This window comes from Diabrotica undecimpunctata, chromosome 3, assembly GCF_040954645.1.
Source record: "Diabrotica undecimpunctata isolate CICGRU chromosome 3, icDiaUnde3, whole genome shotgun sequence".
NCBI lineage: Eukaryota > Metazoa > Arthropoda > Insecta > Coleoptera > Chrysomelidae > Diabrotica > Diabrotica undecimpunctata.
Window position 1 is genome coordinate 119028073 of NC_092805.1, and position 18640 is coordinate 119046712.

The window sequence follows — 18640 nt, forward strand, 5'->3', positions numbered from 1 at the left end:
TTCTTCAGTTCTAATGATTGCAAAGTCATATATAGATCTCAAACAATGTCAAATGCATATGTTGAGGTGTTACAAAATACATTTAATAAAAACAATACAAGTTACAGTTAGAAAAAACACATTTAGAGTTTTTTTAAAATTTATACAAACATTAAAAAGTCACAAAAATGTCACAATATGTTAACAAGAACAGTATAATATAATACAATAATTCTATTCTATCGTTGATGTAAAATTATCGAAACATGAAGCCAGGAGAATCAATTTGCGTGTGGGGAGGCATATGTTTTGACGGTCGTACGGACTTAGTCGTCTTAATTAATGAGACAATGACTGCTACACGATATCGAGACAGAGTGATAGTACCAATAGTTGTTCCATTTTTTGGTGCAATAGGCGAACAATTTGTTCTGATTGATGATAATGCTCGCCCTCACCGTGCGAGAATTGTCAACGAGTGTATAGAAGCTCATGGCATTACAAGAATGGAGTGGCCACTGTGTTCACCTGATATGAATTGCATTAAACATGTTTGGGCCGAAATGTCTAGGCAACAAAACAGGCTCCTTTAACCGCCCCAAACCTTAGATCAGTTGGCCAATACATTACGCGCGATTTGGGAACGTATACCGCAGCAGTTCATCAATAATTTAATAAGAGGTTTTCCAAATAGAGTTAGAGCACCAGGGCGACAGAGGTGGACCCGCACACTATTAATTTTTCTTTTCGGGATATTAGAAATTGAGCAGGAATAGAAATTTTAGGTTGTTAATTTTACAATTTTTGTTTATTTTCTATTTTTTTTTTTCTTAAAGAATTTCTTTCTTTCGGTTCATCTGTATGAAAATACGAAGTAAAAATAAATCTTTATTTATATCACTCCATTTTCATATCAACAAAAAATAAAATACACATTTTCATAATATCTACTTCAATTGTTGAAAAGTGTAGCTTATATATATATATATATATATATATATATATATATATATATATATATATATATATATATATATATATATATATATATATATATATATATATGTTGAGAAGTGTAGCTTATATATAGTCTAATTAGATGGTATTTTATAATAGTATGAAATCGATACTTTTTAAGCGGATTATTACGGCTTGTTTGAAGGGATTAGTTGCAAACAAATGCCATAACCGGCAAGTTAATCAAAACAGGTAGTTGGATGGTAAAAATATACCGGACATCTTATTAACACGGCATAAAATTATTTCCTAAGACGAAGATTTCTTCCAAAAAATAAACTATATACTGAGTGTTTTACAAAAATTAGAATTATAATATGTGATGATTTCTGGTTTTTGTACAAAAATGTTTAGAAAATAATAGAAATCATATTTTTTCTTTTCTTGTTTTGTTTTGATAGTAATACCAAAGAATATATACCATGCATATAGAAGGATCTTTCACTGTTATTTTTTAACGTCAGCAAAGGTTGATCATACGTTAGAAAAAAGAAGCAAAGGTGGATCAAGATTTTAGTTCCTTATTAGTACCACCAGGGAGCGGTCATGTCAGCGCTATTATTGCTCTAAAATATGAAAGAGTGGGGCAACAAATGCAACTTTAGATATTTTTATATGTAGATGCCGCGTGGTCGTAGAATAGCATTAAATGTTTGCGTTTTATAATTTTTTTTTAAGAAAATAATATTATTTTAACTTTTAATAAATGAATCTTTTTAGAAAAAATATTATGATTCAAATTTTTAATTGAAATATGTAAAAATCTACAAATAATATAATTAAAACTCTTTTCTTATAAACTATAAATAAAATTAATTAAAAGTCAATCATCGAGAAAGACAGCTCAAAAAAGTGTAAGGTGTTTCGATCAAAAAATAATTCCTGATCTTGTTAGTATGCTAGAATTGCTTTTTAGCACATACACCAAAGAATTATTTTTTACAATTTGCAAATTCGAAATTGTGAAGTATAATTTCGGATTTTTAAATTAAAACATAAATAAGTAAGTCTCAAATAACGCCTCACTAGAGCTCAACAAAGGAAGATAAGAAAAAGACAAAAATGGCTGCTGGGACATAGACCATAGCAAATCCTAACAAATCCAAATCAGCAACACCCGACGATAAAAAAAAAACTTCGGGAGAATACCATCACTTCCCTCGTAACAAAGTTGCTAAGAAACCAAGGTGCTCTAACGAGCAGACTAGGTCATAAAGCACCATGACAAAAGTATTCAGAAGAATCAATATATGAATACTCAACTAGATCGGGCTCAAGCAAATTTGATCATTAACAAACTAGAGCAAGCACTTGATGAGACTTCTATCTGAGATCAACATGAACTTCTGCAGTTCCATAAAACATCGTTTAGGGACCCTGTGGGTGAACTGTGTTAATGAGTATAAAAAAAATGGACGACTGAAGTGGTGAAAACTATTGCGGGCCTGTGGGAGGGAGTAAACTTAAATATAATTGTTCCAAATAATATGTCTCGTCCCCGAGAAAAAACTTGATGAAGAAACTATCAGGACCCGTCTAAAGAGGCAAAATCAAGACCTTAACACAGAAAACTGGTTGTGATCTCTGTTCCACAGACTGAACGACAGTAAAGATAAAGGTTATAGAGGAAGGAGTTATGAAGGAGATAGTTCTAAGATCAGCATACCTCCCATATGATGATCCCGAACAACCATCAAGTTGGAACAGTTAGTGAGAGATTGCATGAAAAATGAACTGCAATTAATTATTGGCTATGATATGAATGCTTACCATCTGACCTGGGGCAGTACAAATACCAAACTGTTAAAAAATGGCATGCTTTAGATGACGTGTCTTGTTCAGATCATCGAGACAGGCAATGAGCATATCAAGAAAACTTATCGTAATCCTCGTAAAACAAATTGGGAAGTATATCAAGCAGACCTGGAATATTGTTTAGGTAAGATTAAAGGGACGATAAGGCATACATTGAACGTAGACATGGCCGCCGTACAATTTCATTGTCATGCCAGCGCTTAAAGATAACTGTGTTTAAGCGCCGTGAGGAATTTCAACGGGAAAGTATCCTGGTGGAATGACAATCTTGAAAATTAAAGGACAAAAGTCAAAATTGTCTAAAAAGTTTTATGAAAAGTTCTGAGAAAATTAAATTTTTGGTTGAAAAATTTTGAAATTTTTTAAAAATGTTTCGTTAATTTTTGGGGCACGAAACCAGTATAAAAAAAAGTTATGTGACGGTTTTTCGTAGTGTTGGAACAAACCTATTTTTAATTCAAAGTTATAAAATGTTATTTACATGTAATAAAAAAAAAATAAATACTTTGAATATTGTAAATATCATACCTTTTTAAGTTTTAAAATTAAAAATTTAAAAATTGAATATATTAAAAATAAAGATTTTGTTGTGAAAAAAACAAAAAAGACTGTTTGCAAATCAATGGCATTGGAATTTGAATACAAGTAGATGCATAAGTTAAATAAATTGCTCCGTTCATACTCCTTTCCCACTTCCCCCTAACTACATCTTTCATGATGGTTTTAAGCCGACGGCCACGGTTTGAGTTTACGCAGTCACAACCGTTCAAATCACCCATTTGAACTGCCCTTCTACATGCGTCTATATTCTTTGGTAATACATATTGATGATTTTAAATACAGTGATATATACCCATTTATTAATCATACATGAGCATATATTTAAAATATAGTCGCAATTGATTTTAGACGAAAATATACAAAAGGCCTTATTAAAAAAATGGGAGTACTTCTGAAAGTATATTAAAAGTGAATAAATAATAATACTAGTTTGTAAAATATTCTTAGGAGAGTTTTGGAAAGTTAATCAAAACAGTTTTGACTTATTTTATCTTTTTAAATAAGCAATATATTACATGTAAGAAAACATCCATAAACTACGTCGTAGAGAAGGAGGAGGCTGGGCTTATTACGACGGCTTATTATTACGAAGGGGAGGAGGGCAACATTTTTTACGATGTAGTTTATGGATGTTCCCTAAACTTAGAACATCCAATATTATTAATAAAATAAAACCGTACTTTATCATTCTGTTTACATCTAAAACATAAGTGGAATAAAATATCGTGCTAAAGAAGAATAGGTATATACTTTTCAAAAATACTTCCATTTAGATATCTTGGGAAAAAACTCACCTATATCTGTAGATATCCAAGGTATAGGTGGACACACCATAGGAACTTCGTAGGTAGGAAATGTCAAAGTTTCTGGATTAGATTGTCGATATAGTTTAGACAAAACAGGATGTGGTTTCACTTCTTCTTTAACCAATCTTCCTTGATTTCTAAATATTGTGTAAAAAGCCGGTAAGTAATTTTTATGTTTGGTATTCCTTAAAACATTAACATCGACTTTGATATCGTACATAACAATGTGATATAAAAATTTTCCTATGAAAGTTAAAACTGCTGGTGCCCATTGCTGATGATCCATCTCAAGTGTAGCACCTTTCCTTTTTAAACTATGATCGATCCATTGCCAAATTTGTCTGGGATTCACTGTAACTTCTTTCTCGGGTAAAATATCTAGAGATTTGTGAGTATTTGCGTAATTACTACAGTAAGTTTTATGGATATTAGTCACTTTATCTAAAACCCCATTTTTCTGCTTGCAAATTATTTTATATCTCGCATAAACTTTACTTCCTAGTTCTTTGTAGAGCATACTGACAGTTGGACTGTAGGTTTCAGATCCTTGAGACATCTTTTTTGCTTCTTCTACAATTATAGCTATGCAATCTTTAGCCGGTATGGATCTTATGTAAGGTTCCATATTTATTGCACTTCTTTGCGCTGTTAGAGTTGCTAAGTCTCTGTTGAAAGCTTTAAGGGCTTCTTCTTCCCACATTTTATAGTGTTCTGCTAAGGATTTGCGATGCCTTTCTACTTCATCACTTACTTCCGTTTTACTAACAATACTTCGAATCTAAAAATAGTTATAAAGAAATATTTTACATACATTCTACAAATTATACAGATATTAAATATCAGAGATTCTAAATTGAAACCCTCAACCTTTCCTAGTCTGTTTCGTCAATCGTTCCTGTCCATTGCAATCGTTGCCAATTTGCAGTATCAATCTTCATCGCATCCTCGTTTACACGATCTTTCCACCTCACTGCTCGTGTCCTACTTCAATACCCCATACACATTGATAATAATGTTCGTCTGAGTTGGTAGTTTTCATTCGTTCTTGACAGGTGTCCCCTCTCCATTTTAGCCTACCTATTCTTATGAAGATGTTGTTTTCACAAGTTGCACTAAATATTATTCTTTCATTCAGAGATGAGTAGATGATAAACATCTGTTTAGAAATAGTCCATGTTTCCGATTCATATGTCAGCGATAGTGGAATGAATTTCTTAGTTTGGTTTTTTTATCAAGTTTTTTCTCAAGTGTTTGCTTAATTGAAAGTAGCACCTGCTCGTCAGTAACATCCTTCTATTGATTTCTTCCGTTGTGAAGTTGTCATAGGTGATAAGGGAGATTATATATGTGAATTTGTTTAAAATCTCGGTTACAGTTATTCACGGTTAAATGTTTGACCAGTTATGCACTTAGAGGAGTGTATAAGATGAAAATTGTTAAAAATATCTTGTATCTTGTAACTTCGTATCTTATTTGTCGATATATTTCTTTATATCGAGTCTCGTCTTTATTTTTCCACTAGCAACTTTGTTAAATAAGGTCTAGTACTTTATCGGTCATCCAATCCTTTTTTCATTTTTTAGGTCTTTTTCTGGTTTCAAAGCTTCGCTTGCTATGGTGACCATTGCGAAATTCATTATATCTAGATTTTGGCCTATATTTTCTTGTTAAAATCCTTCTAGCTGTTTTTAATCTCACGATTTATCTTATTTCCGAACTCATATGCTATTAGGGCATTTGTTAGGAGCCGATTATTAGATTTCTTCCGAGTTGTCAGAGCTTTTATTCTATTTAGTTTTAGTTTGAACCCAGCACATAGCAGATTATGGTTAGTTGCTACGTCTGCACTTCGATATCTTTTTGGTGATGAAATACTGTTTCTTAACCTTCTACTAATGATAATGTGGTCAATTTTATTTCTGACTATCTTTCCCTCTTGATGAGCTGGAGATTTCCAGGTATTGTCATCTTCGATGCGCATCGCCCCACCTCAAAATATCTACGATTTTTGCTATTGGCCGACTGATCTGAATATATAAATATGGGACATTTTCAATTCATGACTAGTCTGGTTTCGGCTCCCATGTAGGGTCTCTTGTACCCTGAGAGTCTGAACAGAGACTCTGTGGTTGGACATTTTCCACCTTTCAAAATGTGTTTTTATTTCAGTCATCATGTGAAAAATACCAATATTCCACCAAAGCTGGAACATACGCAGAGGGCACTTCGAATGGACTAGTCGAAGTCCCTCTGTAAGGTACCGTGGGAATGCATAAGTGACCGTGGCTTTCCTGCTACTTCCTTCCAATTTGGTGATAGTATATAGTCGTCTTTTAGGTTGCTAAAACAAAGTATTGGCTATAATGCATTTCTATTCTTTGCAGAACTGTATTAGCCTGTGCCCTCTTTCGTTCCTTTCTCCAAGTCTATACGTTCCAGTTATATCTTGTGTAATTTCCGAAACAACTTTTCAGTCTCCCATAATAATATTAGTTTCATGTTTTTTGTGCTCCGTAGAATTTGTTTCATTTGGCTATAGGCATATATTCATATATATATATATATATATATATATATATATATATATATATATATATATATATATATATATATATATGATCAATTTCTTCATCTGGTTTGTCAACTGTGCATAGACTTGTATTATATTAATATTCAGTAATTTATTTTGCAGCTGTATCATCATGATGCGATCATTAAAAGGAACGAAATTTCGATATCATAAAAATAGTTATTATGGAAATAAAAATCATGGATGTATGAATACTCCATCGAAGTGCCTCTCTAATGATTTGCCGCAAAAATATTATACACCGCATTTAAAGTCAAGCGGCTGAGGAACTGAAGAGGGAGAGATGACAAATCAAATTGGAGTTGCCCTTTAGAATAAAAATCGACCTGGTTTAGCATTTTACGAAATCTAATGAATACTGTCAAACATCAGAATGATCTGTTTTCAGTTCCCACTATGCATATGTACAGAGTGATATCTTCGTTTTATTCGATTTGAATAGCTTTAAGTAGTATCGAATTTATTCTGTTATAGATTAATGTTTTTTGTAATGTAGACATTGTCTACAACAAAACAATTGTACGGTAGTCTTTTAGGTGGTAGTCTAGGTTTCTCGTGGAATTTCGCCAATATCAATGATGATTTTTCGTAGTTGATAAGGAAATCAGGATGGATGCCATAGAACTCGCTGGCATTTCCGGAAGGTAACGTATTTATGGATAACTGTTATTTGTTCTTTTGTGAAAGGATGATACTATTCGATTTCTAAATATTCCTTTACTTTTGTATAATCTTTACCTGTTGAGTATTCTTGTTATCGCCACAATACAAGACAATATTAAATTTAGATTTGACCTTATAGCTTTACGTACCCTCCCCGTTACTTTTGACAATGCCTGTGCAGTTGCAAACAAAACATCAAGGAGAAATAATTCCAGACCGCGTCTATAAACCCGAAATACAAGGTGTCATTATAAAATATATTTTTTATGTTGGGTAAAAGCTATGTTTTAGTATTTCATATATTATTGCGCATTCTTAAGCGTTACATCAACACAAACACTGGTCTAATAAATATCCAAATTATCCTATGACTATCAAAAATAAAATTGATCAATGGACTGGATTTTTTTCTTCCAGAATAGCTGTGATAACCAAAAATCAATCTTTCGTAGTATAAAAATGTTTAGTAAAATTGTAAAAAATAATTAGAACTTACTGTGACATATCCTTCTTTTTCCATGCGGATCTGCTTTTCAATTCGATCCATAAGTGCTGAAGGAGTAAAAAGTCCATCACACTCCTTATCGGTCGTAGCAAATGGTTGTTCTTGCTCCGAATTATTTAAATGATTGACTAAATTATTGTTATACAAAACCGTGGGGTTATTATACTTTGGCTTGTACTTTGGATTAATATGATTTATCGCTTTTAAAACCAGCTCTCTCTCATTATTTAAAAATACTCCTTCGTTCATTATATTATCAAAGGTGATGCCTTGTGCAGAAGCTTGTTTCACAAACTTCTCTAACTCTTTTTGATAATTTTCGAGTTTATTTCTAGCAATGCATTCAAAGATAGCTACATAGCTATGAATGTTCAAGTTAATGTGCTCTTCCTGCATGATCTCTAAAACTTCTTTGATCTTATGAAAATCGCCTTTGTGTGCGAAAGCTCTCAAGAGAGTATTGTACACTTTCTTGCTTTTTATTGGTATATAATTTCTACTATTGATTTTTCTGCTCTTAACCCTATGAAAATTAAGAGCAGTTAAACCACGTTGAGGATTCTTTAAATGTCCACATACTTCTATATAAGCTGCCACAGATTTTGTAGCTATTTCCTTTTTGCGATTACGATCTATACCTATTCTTACAAAACGTTTATCTGGAGGATCTTTTACTTCCTCTACTTCTGATATCTGCTCATCTGTTACTTCTGGTTGAAATAATGTATTAACAGCCTTTATGCTAAAAACCAAAAAAGACAATTAAAAATAATTTAATGATTATTTTGAGTTTTGAATTTGAATTGAAAGTTTGAATTTGAATAAAAAAAAGTAAAAATGAAAGAAAATTAGAAAAAAGAAAAGGATGAATTACAAGCCCCTTTTCATATCAGTTGAACCATCTATGGAATTTGCAGTTTATGTTAATTACCAAAAAAAAATCAAGACTCGACATGCTTTTATAAGTTCCCATATTATGGCATTTTTATTATTAAAAAAAAGTAACCTTATGGTTTTATTTATTTTCAACAATAAGAAATAATTTTTTCACTAAATTGTTTCACTTAAATCAACATACACTGATTTTTTCATAATTACATTAAATCCAGAAAAACTATGGAAAAGTGATATCAAAACAATTGTCAATTAATGTCAAATGTATTTTGTAATATTGTAAAGCTTCTTGCCATTTGTGGATTTTAAAATGGGTCGAGGTAAAGTTATCGATGAAAGAATTAGTTCAATTATTAAATTTTTTAGTTTTGGAAAATCCAATTCAGAAATCGCGAATATACCATTTTTCAAAGTAAAAACGTTGCACGTCATAATTTATACAAAGTGACGTCACTTATATTTAAAATTTCCAGAACGTCAACCTTAGAGTTCAAATTTACCTAACACAGCTAATAATACGAAACCCATACGGAACTGCTCGATCTTTCATAGGCGTCAAATAACCAAAAACATTTGTTATTATTAATAATATAAATTTTATGAAATAACTCTTTAAGTCTAATATTTCACAAAATAATAATTTTAATTAAATAGATTAGACAATTGTGCGTAACTGATACGGGAATACTTCAAATTTTATTGACAGTTCAGTGTGTGGCAGTTTGAAGTGTTTCCGCTTTTTTAGAGTAAGAATTTTGTTTATGTTTTGATTTCTTACACAATTTGATCATAATATAATATATATTAATAAATTTTATTTATAAATACATATTAAATTTAGATTAACAGCTTTAAAAATTAATTATTGTTGTGTATTGTGATTGTGCTATGCCAAAACAAATAAATAGTCTGTAGAAAGCTGATAAGCTTTCATAATAATATAAGATAGATTATTTTGAACAAGAAATAATGGCGGGACATTTTTACTATTAATGCTCTAAAAGAGGTAAGTTTAAAATTTAGAATATATAATTTTGTATTTAAATGTTTTCTTATGTATTTTAGTTTAATATAACAGTTTGACAAATAGTTGACATTTTAAAAATTCCTCACTTACTAACTATTCTGATGTTTGGGTAACGCTGTGTTCTGACGTCGTAAATCTTGAATGACGTGCAATCATTTTTATATGAAAAATTCTATATGTTACAATTGTAACATATTCATTAACAATTAGTAAACTATTAGTTCAGGAAATGAAGCTCGAAAAAAGTTAAAACCTCGCAATTTTTTCGTCCTGCATGGATTGAGTTGAAATTTTAACAGAAGGTAGGTGATAGCCCAAGGATCAAAATCTATATCGAACCGAAGTGCGCTGAAGGGTTTTAGGGGTGAAAACTACCCCTAATTGTCAAAAATTATAAAATAACATATTAAACCTGAATATGGGTAAGATTTGGTTTGAGTTAGTTAAATAATGATTATTTTATACTTTTGAATAGAGTTCCATCATATTTCAACCCTTAAAAAGCAACCCTTGTTAGAGATTAATGTAAAAAAATTACTAATTCTAAAAAAATGATTTCGCCTTGGATCGATTTGGATAAAAATTTGGATTTAAGCTCAATTCACCCGCTGCTTTATAGTTTATGTCATGTCGACGAACCCTGATTGTTCTTAGGGGTGAAAACTACCTCTAATTGTCAAACATTATAAAATAACATATTAAACCTGAATATGGGTAAGATTTGGTTTGAATTAATTAAATAATGATAGTTTCGTGCTTTTGAATAAAGTTCCATCATATTTCAACCCTTAAAAAGCAACCCTTGTTAGAGATTAATGTAAAAAAAATTAGTAATGCTAAGAAAATGATTTCGCCTTGGAACGATTTGCATAAAAATTTGGAATTAAGCTCAACTCACCCTCTGCTTTATAGTTTTTGTCATGCCGATGAACCCAGATTGTTCTTAGAGGTGAAAACTACCCCTAATTTTCAAAAATTGTAAAATAACATTACAAATCTTAAGATGAGTGAAATTTGGTTTGAATTAGTTAAATAGTGATTTTTTTATACTTTAAAATACAATTTCATAAATTTTCAACCCTTAAAAATTAATTGTTATGAGTACTATAGGTGAAAACAATTTTTTGCCAAAATTTTGATACTTTTCAACTTTTGAAAATCACCCTTTACAACATTGCAGTTTTTATAAACTAATTTAATAGATATAAATTGAAAAAAGTAGAATTAAATACAAAAAAATTTATCAACATAAAAAGGCACCATATATTCTTATACATTTACATAAATAGTTGAAAATATTTACATTTATAGGTAAAACAATTATAATATTAATTTTATTCGTCATCAATTACATCTTCATCGTGATCTATGTCATCCTCATCTTCTTTAATTATTGGTGGACTATTATTGCACCCTTCACCTGAACACCCAGAACAAGTAGAGTTACAGTATAAACCAACTTTTCTGCACCCACATGAAACGCCGCATCCTTTTTGCATTGGCAAAAAATAATTTTCAAAAGTTCATCGGGTGCAGGTTGTTTGTTCATGCGTACGGGTAATAATAAACCATCTTTGGAATACCATCCCCAATCTGTTGCTCTGATATTAAAAAAATTAATTGGTTTTTTTAACGTATTTCCTTCATTTTTAACGATAGAGTGTTTCTTCAAAAACGATTTTGTAGAGGTTTTTAAGAGCTACAAGGATCTGTGAATTAAATCTTTTTGGAACCCTTGGTTTTTAAATGGGGTGAGTTTAAAGGGCTCGAAAAAGATGGTGCTTGATCGTAAATCGATGCTTTAAACGGCTATATCTAGCCAAATATTCATTGTACAACAAATCTAAATAAAGGAAAATTTTAGTCATTAAAAAAGCTACAATTTGGTACATTTTTATTTTTTTCATATATTCAGTACTTTCGGGGATATTTAAAAAAAGAAGGTTAAAAAATATGAAATTGTAAATCGTTTCTCGGTTTAAGCTGTACTTTTTCTAAAACTAAGCATTTTAAATGGGTCAAACTTCTTGGACGTATTAACAATACATGTACAAAGAGAATTGCAGAAGGGTGAAGATCGATTTTAATTATGGTGGTGGTTAGGGGGTTGTTTTCATCGATTTTTTCGTAAAAAAATGAGGTATTGACCTTATTTTCATCATAACTCACTCAATTTTTGAGCTAGAGTCTTTTTTTATGATAGGTCTATTTATGCTCTTTAAAAAAGGTTCTATGAGTTTTCTTCAAAAAATGCATCATTTTCCCGATATTTGACTTTGAATCTTTCGAGTTTGGCATATGAAGAAAACCGCTGAACATTGATAGGCCGTATTTCGGTTCCTATTATATCGCAAAAACATTTTAAAAAATGAATTGTATTTTTCTTTTTAAAAGCTACAAATTTGTTCTCTACAATTTTTTTGATAAAATGCACCATTTTCGAGTTATTCGCGAAAAATCGATTAAAAACATCGATTTTTTCGTCTAAAAGTTGTTACTTTCAATCGCGAATAACTTGAAAAATATCAGTTTTACAAAAAAAATGTATAGAACATTTTTTGTTTAGAATCACTTTTTTAATCGAAACCTGTGGTTAAAACGTAAAAAAAAATTTCACCCCCGAGATGGGGTGGCAACCACCCCCAAGGCTTTGGCGCACTTTGGTTCGATATAGATTTTGATCCTTAGGCTATTACCTACCTTCTGTTAAAATTTCAAGTCAATCCACGCAGGACGAAAAAATTGCGAGGTGAAATGCTTCATTTCCTGGACTATATACATGGTATAGAGTACTAAGAAATATAGTCAAAAGATACAAAACTACAGGTTCGGTCGTCACAAAACCTAGAAATGTACGTGTATGTAAGTTAAATAACTGAGGCAGATCGAAGGGCATTAAGAAGCATGATATTGAAAAATCGCCGTGCAACTTATATGGAGTTAAGTGTTTTGTGGAATGACGTTGTTGGAAGACAAGTTTCTAGATCAACATGTCACCGAACGTCACACAAATTTGAATTTGGTACTTACAAATTAAGTTATATAGTTAAAAAAATCAGTACGAATTATTTTTGAAAATTTTAATTTTGTTTCAGGCTAAGGAAAAGTCACTTTTAAGATTCTTAATCTTTTTTGCGTTTCTGTGATTGATAATCTAAACATGTTGGAGTCTGTTTATAATAAACAAATTGTTCTTTCGTTTGATTTCGGTTCCGCCTAGATAATTACACATGAAATAAATAAGAATATTTCCACTTAGGCTGGTGGGAAAAATGTATGCTCGCGAGAGAATGAATTTTGTCATCAAGGAAATCGATGTTGACAACCGTCAGGGCACGATGGACTTGGTGGAGTCTCTCTCAGCTTTCGGCCTGTTTTTAGTTTGTTTTGTCACAATTGGACACGTAGCCCGTAAGAGAGATGGAAAAGTTTTAAGTGTTTTAAGTTGTAGTTTGTGGAGTTATTTGGATAGAAGGACAAACTGTGAGTTATAATATTTTCTTGTTTCGCCTTTATTTCTGATGAAACAAATTAATTGATGCTTATGAGATGTCTACGGAGATTAAATTTATATCAATGAATTCTGTATTCTGCTTCACTTACATCTTTTTTTCATTAAATTTTTAGATCTTTTAAAGGTTAAAAGTGGCAACAATGTCGAATGTACATAAAATTTAATTTCTTGTGAATCTCCGCCATATTGTTTTGAAATATTAAAAATCTTGACTATTTTAAATAATATAACGTCTTTTTTCATAATTTAATAGTAAAAATCAGTGTTTTTTTTTTTATTTTGTAGTTACGTTTATTTTTTTTTTCGCTTTTTACGTTTTTTTTTTTGGTTAATAATACTTTTTTCTATATTTTTAAGGCACTTTTACTACTTTCCAGCAAAGAAAACATTTTAGGTTTTTTTTTCACTCTTTCGGCTGTCCACAAAACATTTGGCATTTTTGAGGTGTACCGTCTTACTTAATTACCAAATTTTCTATGGAGACATTTGGTCAAGACAATTTTTTTAACTAATCAAACCTGATTTTTCATTTAAACTATTTTTACATATTATGTATTTAGTGCAGTGAAGTGCAAAGTTTTAGTTATATAGGGTATGTCACTTAATTTTTTTTTATATTCTGTAATGATCTCTTGTGTTTTTTTGTGTACAACCTAAAATTTTGTATGTTCAGCAATAGTCTGTATGTTCGGTAATACCTATTTTTCAGTTAATTTATATGTATTTTTTTAATAGATAGTAAGTGTTAATGAATTTATTACTAACTTACGAAGTGAATTATTAAATGACGACTAAGAGCAAACAAGAGAAGTAGAGGCAGAACTTAAACCAGATGAACTGATGACATCAAGCAAATGGCTGGTCTCGAATGGAATGGTCACGAAATTAATAAACACACCTAAGGGAAGCTTACATCCGACGATAGATGGAATAGCTGTTGATGATGATGATGTGTTAATGTCGATGTTATCATGATAGTGTGCTATAGCTGAGGTAGTGTCTAAGTAGTTTTGCTAAACTTTACTATTTGAATTCATCTTACAGCTTTACCCAGTTATAAAGTTATTCCATCTAATTTTAGGAGTATTTGTTTAATACCTGATTTGTCTGAATTTGTATTTTTTGTTTTTTTTTTTTCGCTATCTGCTTAGTTTTATTTTTATTTACTTTGCTAATGTATTGACATTCTGTAATTTTATCTGGCTGAACTTTTAAGTAATAAAAACTGTTAATTTATAAGAAGGAAAATCAGACAGAAATGTAGAGGGATAATACAAGGCAAATGTGTTTGCTTCCTATTTTTTGACTATGTATGCATTTTGGTTTTGTAGAAAGGTTTAGCCTTTTTTATTTTTCTTAAATCAATCTCCTTATAATTCCCTCCTTTTCATTCGTACATTTTTTTTAAATGTATCCCCATCCCAAATTAATATAATACTAGATAAGTTTAAGTATAGCACTTTTGAATTTCTCATTTATTCATATTCTCATACTCAAAAACCTGCACAAAGAAAGTAGAACAAAATTTTTTTGTAAAAGATATTGGTGATAGTAAACAAAAACAGGAAAACATGGCAAATAATTCATACTATTGCAGTAGCTCGTTATGTTTTATTCTTTTGTTGAATTTTATAAATTTATGTTTATTCAATTTTTTAAAGGTGATGTATTATGTACATCATATTCACCTATGTACATCAACAGAAGCATGAAAACTCTTAACAATACAAAATGATCAACAAGTCTTAAAGAATTAGATATACAGCAATTGTAGTACTCTGCAGTACAAGATGCTCATATGAACTCAAACACTTCATTTGGTAGAAAATCCACCAAATCAGAGAGTTGGAAAACAGACAAATCTATCATATCATCCACAACTGGCATGGATTTATTTCAAATAGCATATAATTCTTTGTTTTATGATAGTGCAAAGGATGTTGTTGATATAGTCCATTAAATGACACAATAAACTAAAGATGCTTGGAGAAGATGGCCAATGCACTTTTCTTTTAAGTTTTAAATCTAGCAGCAATAAATGCTTGGATAATTTACATGGAAGTCACTAAGAGCAAGATAAGTTCGTGAGATCAATTCTCTAGCTGTGCATCAAATTTATATTAGAAAATGTTTGCTTTAGTTGAGAAATAATGTTGCTGGCGGTTCTGGTATTGTGAGAGACCAAGTGACGGAGTATTAAAGCACTTGTATGTTTATTATTATATTTGTTTGTGTTAACTTATTTATATGAAATATTTGTTTATAATGCTTCATTATCAAAATAATGACTTCATATCCGTGGAGCTATTTATACATTCACCATTTTGAAAATATCTTTATATGTACTACAAAAATATTTACCTTTCGAGTTCCTCTTCTTCTGCTGAACACTCAGCTGTATCACTTTCATTCATTTTATCTATTATATCTGCAGCTGGGAGTGGCTGTCGAAAAAAAGTATTGAATGTTTCATTGGTGGATGTTGTGTCTTCTGGTATATCTTTAGATGGTACATTTTGAGAAACTAGGTGTTCAGGAACAGTCAGATTAACAGTTTTCTCAATCTTTTCTCCTGAATTAATATTAACAAAATCAATGTTGCTTGTACTTGTTGATGGAAGGTTATCAATAATGTTCAAGTTATTGTAACTATATTCATTGGCTACTGTTGGATTCTGCAAGATTTCCTTGAGTTTGTGAAGTTCGCTTAAATTTAAGTTTGTGCTTGCTAGTAATTCTAATTCACTAAAGGTTAATTTTTTTACATTTGCTCTACGCTGACATGATGAATTATCTGTAACTAAAATTTTAATATTTTAAAACATGTAAGAGTGAAAATACATAATAATCTGTTATCTATAGTATCTTAAATACATGGATCCACCAAGAGGCGGCTTGTTATTGAATAAATGGATAGCTCAATTTTAAAATTAAAAAGCTTACAAAACATATATTAAAAAAAGCTTATTGTCAAAAGTTTTGTATACAGATCAATCCTTCTTCAGGTTTTTGAATGCAGAATTGTTGATAACTGATGTGTTAAAGTCATTAATTAATTTAAATTTTTATTTAACTAACTGTTTTTCTACACTAAGCAAAACTACAACTATCCTTAGCTCATCATTTTTCTTAAAACTTGTATTCTTTTACAAGTTGAAAAAGAATGAGAAAATGGGAAAAATTTGAGGACAACCTCAAAAGATAGGTTTGAGCAAGAGTACCAGCCCCTACATCCTTCAGTGATTATCCCCCAATCAGATATCCAGGATATCATGAATGGATTACTGAAATGACTCCAAGAAGTCCTAAGGGACAGAGGTGGCAACACCGATTATTAATATTCATAATTTTTTAATTAGACTATGATTTTCATAATTTTCTTCAAAAATTTTTAAATGTATTTTTGCTAAGCATCCCTTGATAAACAACATTGTTTTCAATAATTTTATTGGTTTCTCTTCCTCAAAGATAGTTTTCACAGTACATTTCATAAAATGTGGTCCACGATTGACAATTTGTGCAAATTGAAAGAAATACAAGGTGGGTGGTTAATTGCGCTTGTGAGCTTAGACAAGGTAAGAGAGAGGACATGTAATGCTCATTTAATAAACCTTCGCAAAGTGAAGCCAGTTTTGATGTGACTGCTATGTTTTGGTGCCTGTATGTTGCCCATTACTACGTCTCGCAAGGTTACCAGGTCTACTGATTTTTTAGTAGATCTACTGATTTCAACTTCAATTTACTGATTGATTGATACACTATATCGATCTACTAAAAAATATGTAATGATAAAATCATGTTCAAAAAGTGATCATTATATCAGTATTCAATTATAAATTTTGAAAAAATCTATTTATTGATATATATCCATTATTCTCAATCTACTGAAGAAATACAATATGACCTGGCAACCTTTCTGTTGCCAGTTTAGGCTTCAGTCAATTCTATAGGATTACATGTCCCCTCTATTTCCTTGTCTAAACCTGTGAGTGTAGCTACAAATATTCACTCTGTTAAGAATGAGTAGTGGTGTGTGGTGATTTGTCTAAAAACTAAATGTAAGCTAAAGGAATGCAACATTTAAAAATCTGTAAAATGCCAAACATCATATTTATTATTTTTCATTTTATAATCAACATATTGCATACTATTTTTTGCACATCGATAAATTTAAACACTGTTGTTGCATTCTTTTAGCTTTAATGTAGTTCGAAGACAACTCACCACGCACAGACATTCATCCATAACATGGAGAATAGTTGTTATTGTCATATATTTTACAGACACTGCCCGTTATACTTAGAATGTATCATTTTTTCAATTGTAATTTTTTTCTTTGAACATAATTATATATCTTGTTTTTGCACCTTTTACAAGTTCTGCTAATAGTCTTTAGAATCAAAAATATTTTGTAGCAGTTAGATGTTTATTTGTACCCAAAATTTGACCTAGTTTTGCCTTATTATCTCATTTATTTATAGACTTCAGATTAACTTCCAACTTTAATAACTTTTTGATTTCTATATCACATATAGAAGGTTTATTTATTAAAATAATTTCCTATTGCTTAAATTTGCTTAGGTTATTAATTCAAACTACTCAGATTTACTTTTGTTTATATTTTCTTAATTCTAATGATTTTATCAGCAAAAAAACATACCCCACTTAAACTTTCTATATTTTTATTAACAATTCTGTCTAATTTCTACATCATTACCTAAATAAAGATTTGCATTACCTATTATTTACATACCTATTAGCAGCTCAGCATACTCCTTTTTGTTTCGTTTTCTAGGTTTCCTAATTTTTAAGCTTGGGTTTGGGTTTGAAGAATTATACCTAAATGTACCTACAAAACCAATATATGAGTTACTAAGAACAGAATCAACATAATATTTAAAACAAACAGCTGCACGTGCCGTACCTTTACATATATTGTTTAGTTTACATAAGAGGCAGGAGTTTGCACTTGTGTTAAGTGTACTGAATGACTCGCGTGAATACTTATAGAAAGATGTTCCCTGAAGTTTAAGGAATCTATGCATGGCAGTATTTTTATGATTTCTTAAAGTAAACTTTATATAAACGGAAATGTGTTTTATTAATTTTTAACCTCACGTAAATCATTCCGCACGCCTAACCAAACATTAAGTGACATGTGACACTTGACAGAGTTGTCAATGTAACCAAAGAATATAGACGCTTAATGTAACCAAAATGTAACGTTTAGATGATTGGTGATCAATCGTCAAGCACGGAATAAAAAATA

The 18640-nt window shown here is 30.6% G+C and overlaps 1 protein-coding gene across 1 annotated transcript in view; it reads right to left on the bottom strand.

The window, feature by feature from the left end:
• Positions 1 to 18535, bottom strand: part of PolrMT (mitochondrial RNA polymerase) — a 32042-nt gene extending 13507 nt beyond the window's left edge. Inside the window, exons 1-5 of the mRNA XM_072526744.1 lie at positions 18296 to 18535; positions 18125 to 18220; positions 15733 to 16171; positions 7928 to 8678; positions 4167 to 4956 (exon numbers count right to left, since the gene is read on the bottom strand). Coding sequence (XP_072382845.1) covers positions 4167 to 4956; positions 7928 to 8678; positions 15733 to 16171; positions 18125 to 18220; positions 18296 to 18416 — 2197 coding nt within the window. The 5' untranslated portion in view covers positions 18417 to 18535. The remainder of the gene's footprint in view (positions 1 to 4166; positions 4957 to 7927; positions 8679 to 15732; positions 16172 to 18124; positions 18221 to 18295) is intronic.
• Between the last annotated feature and the right edge of the window lie 105 nt (positions 18536 to 18640).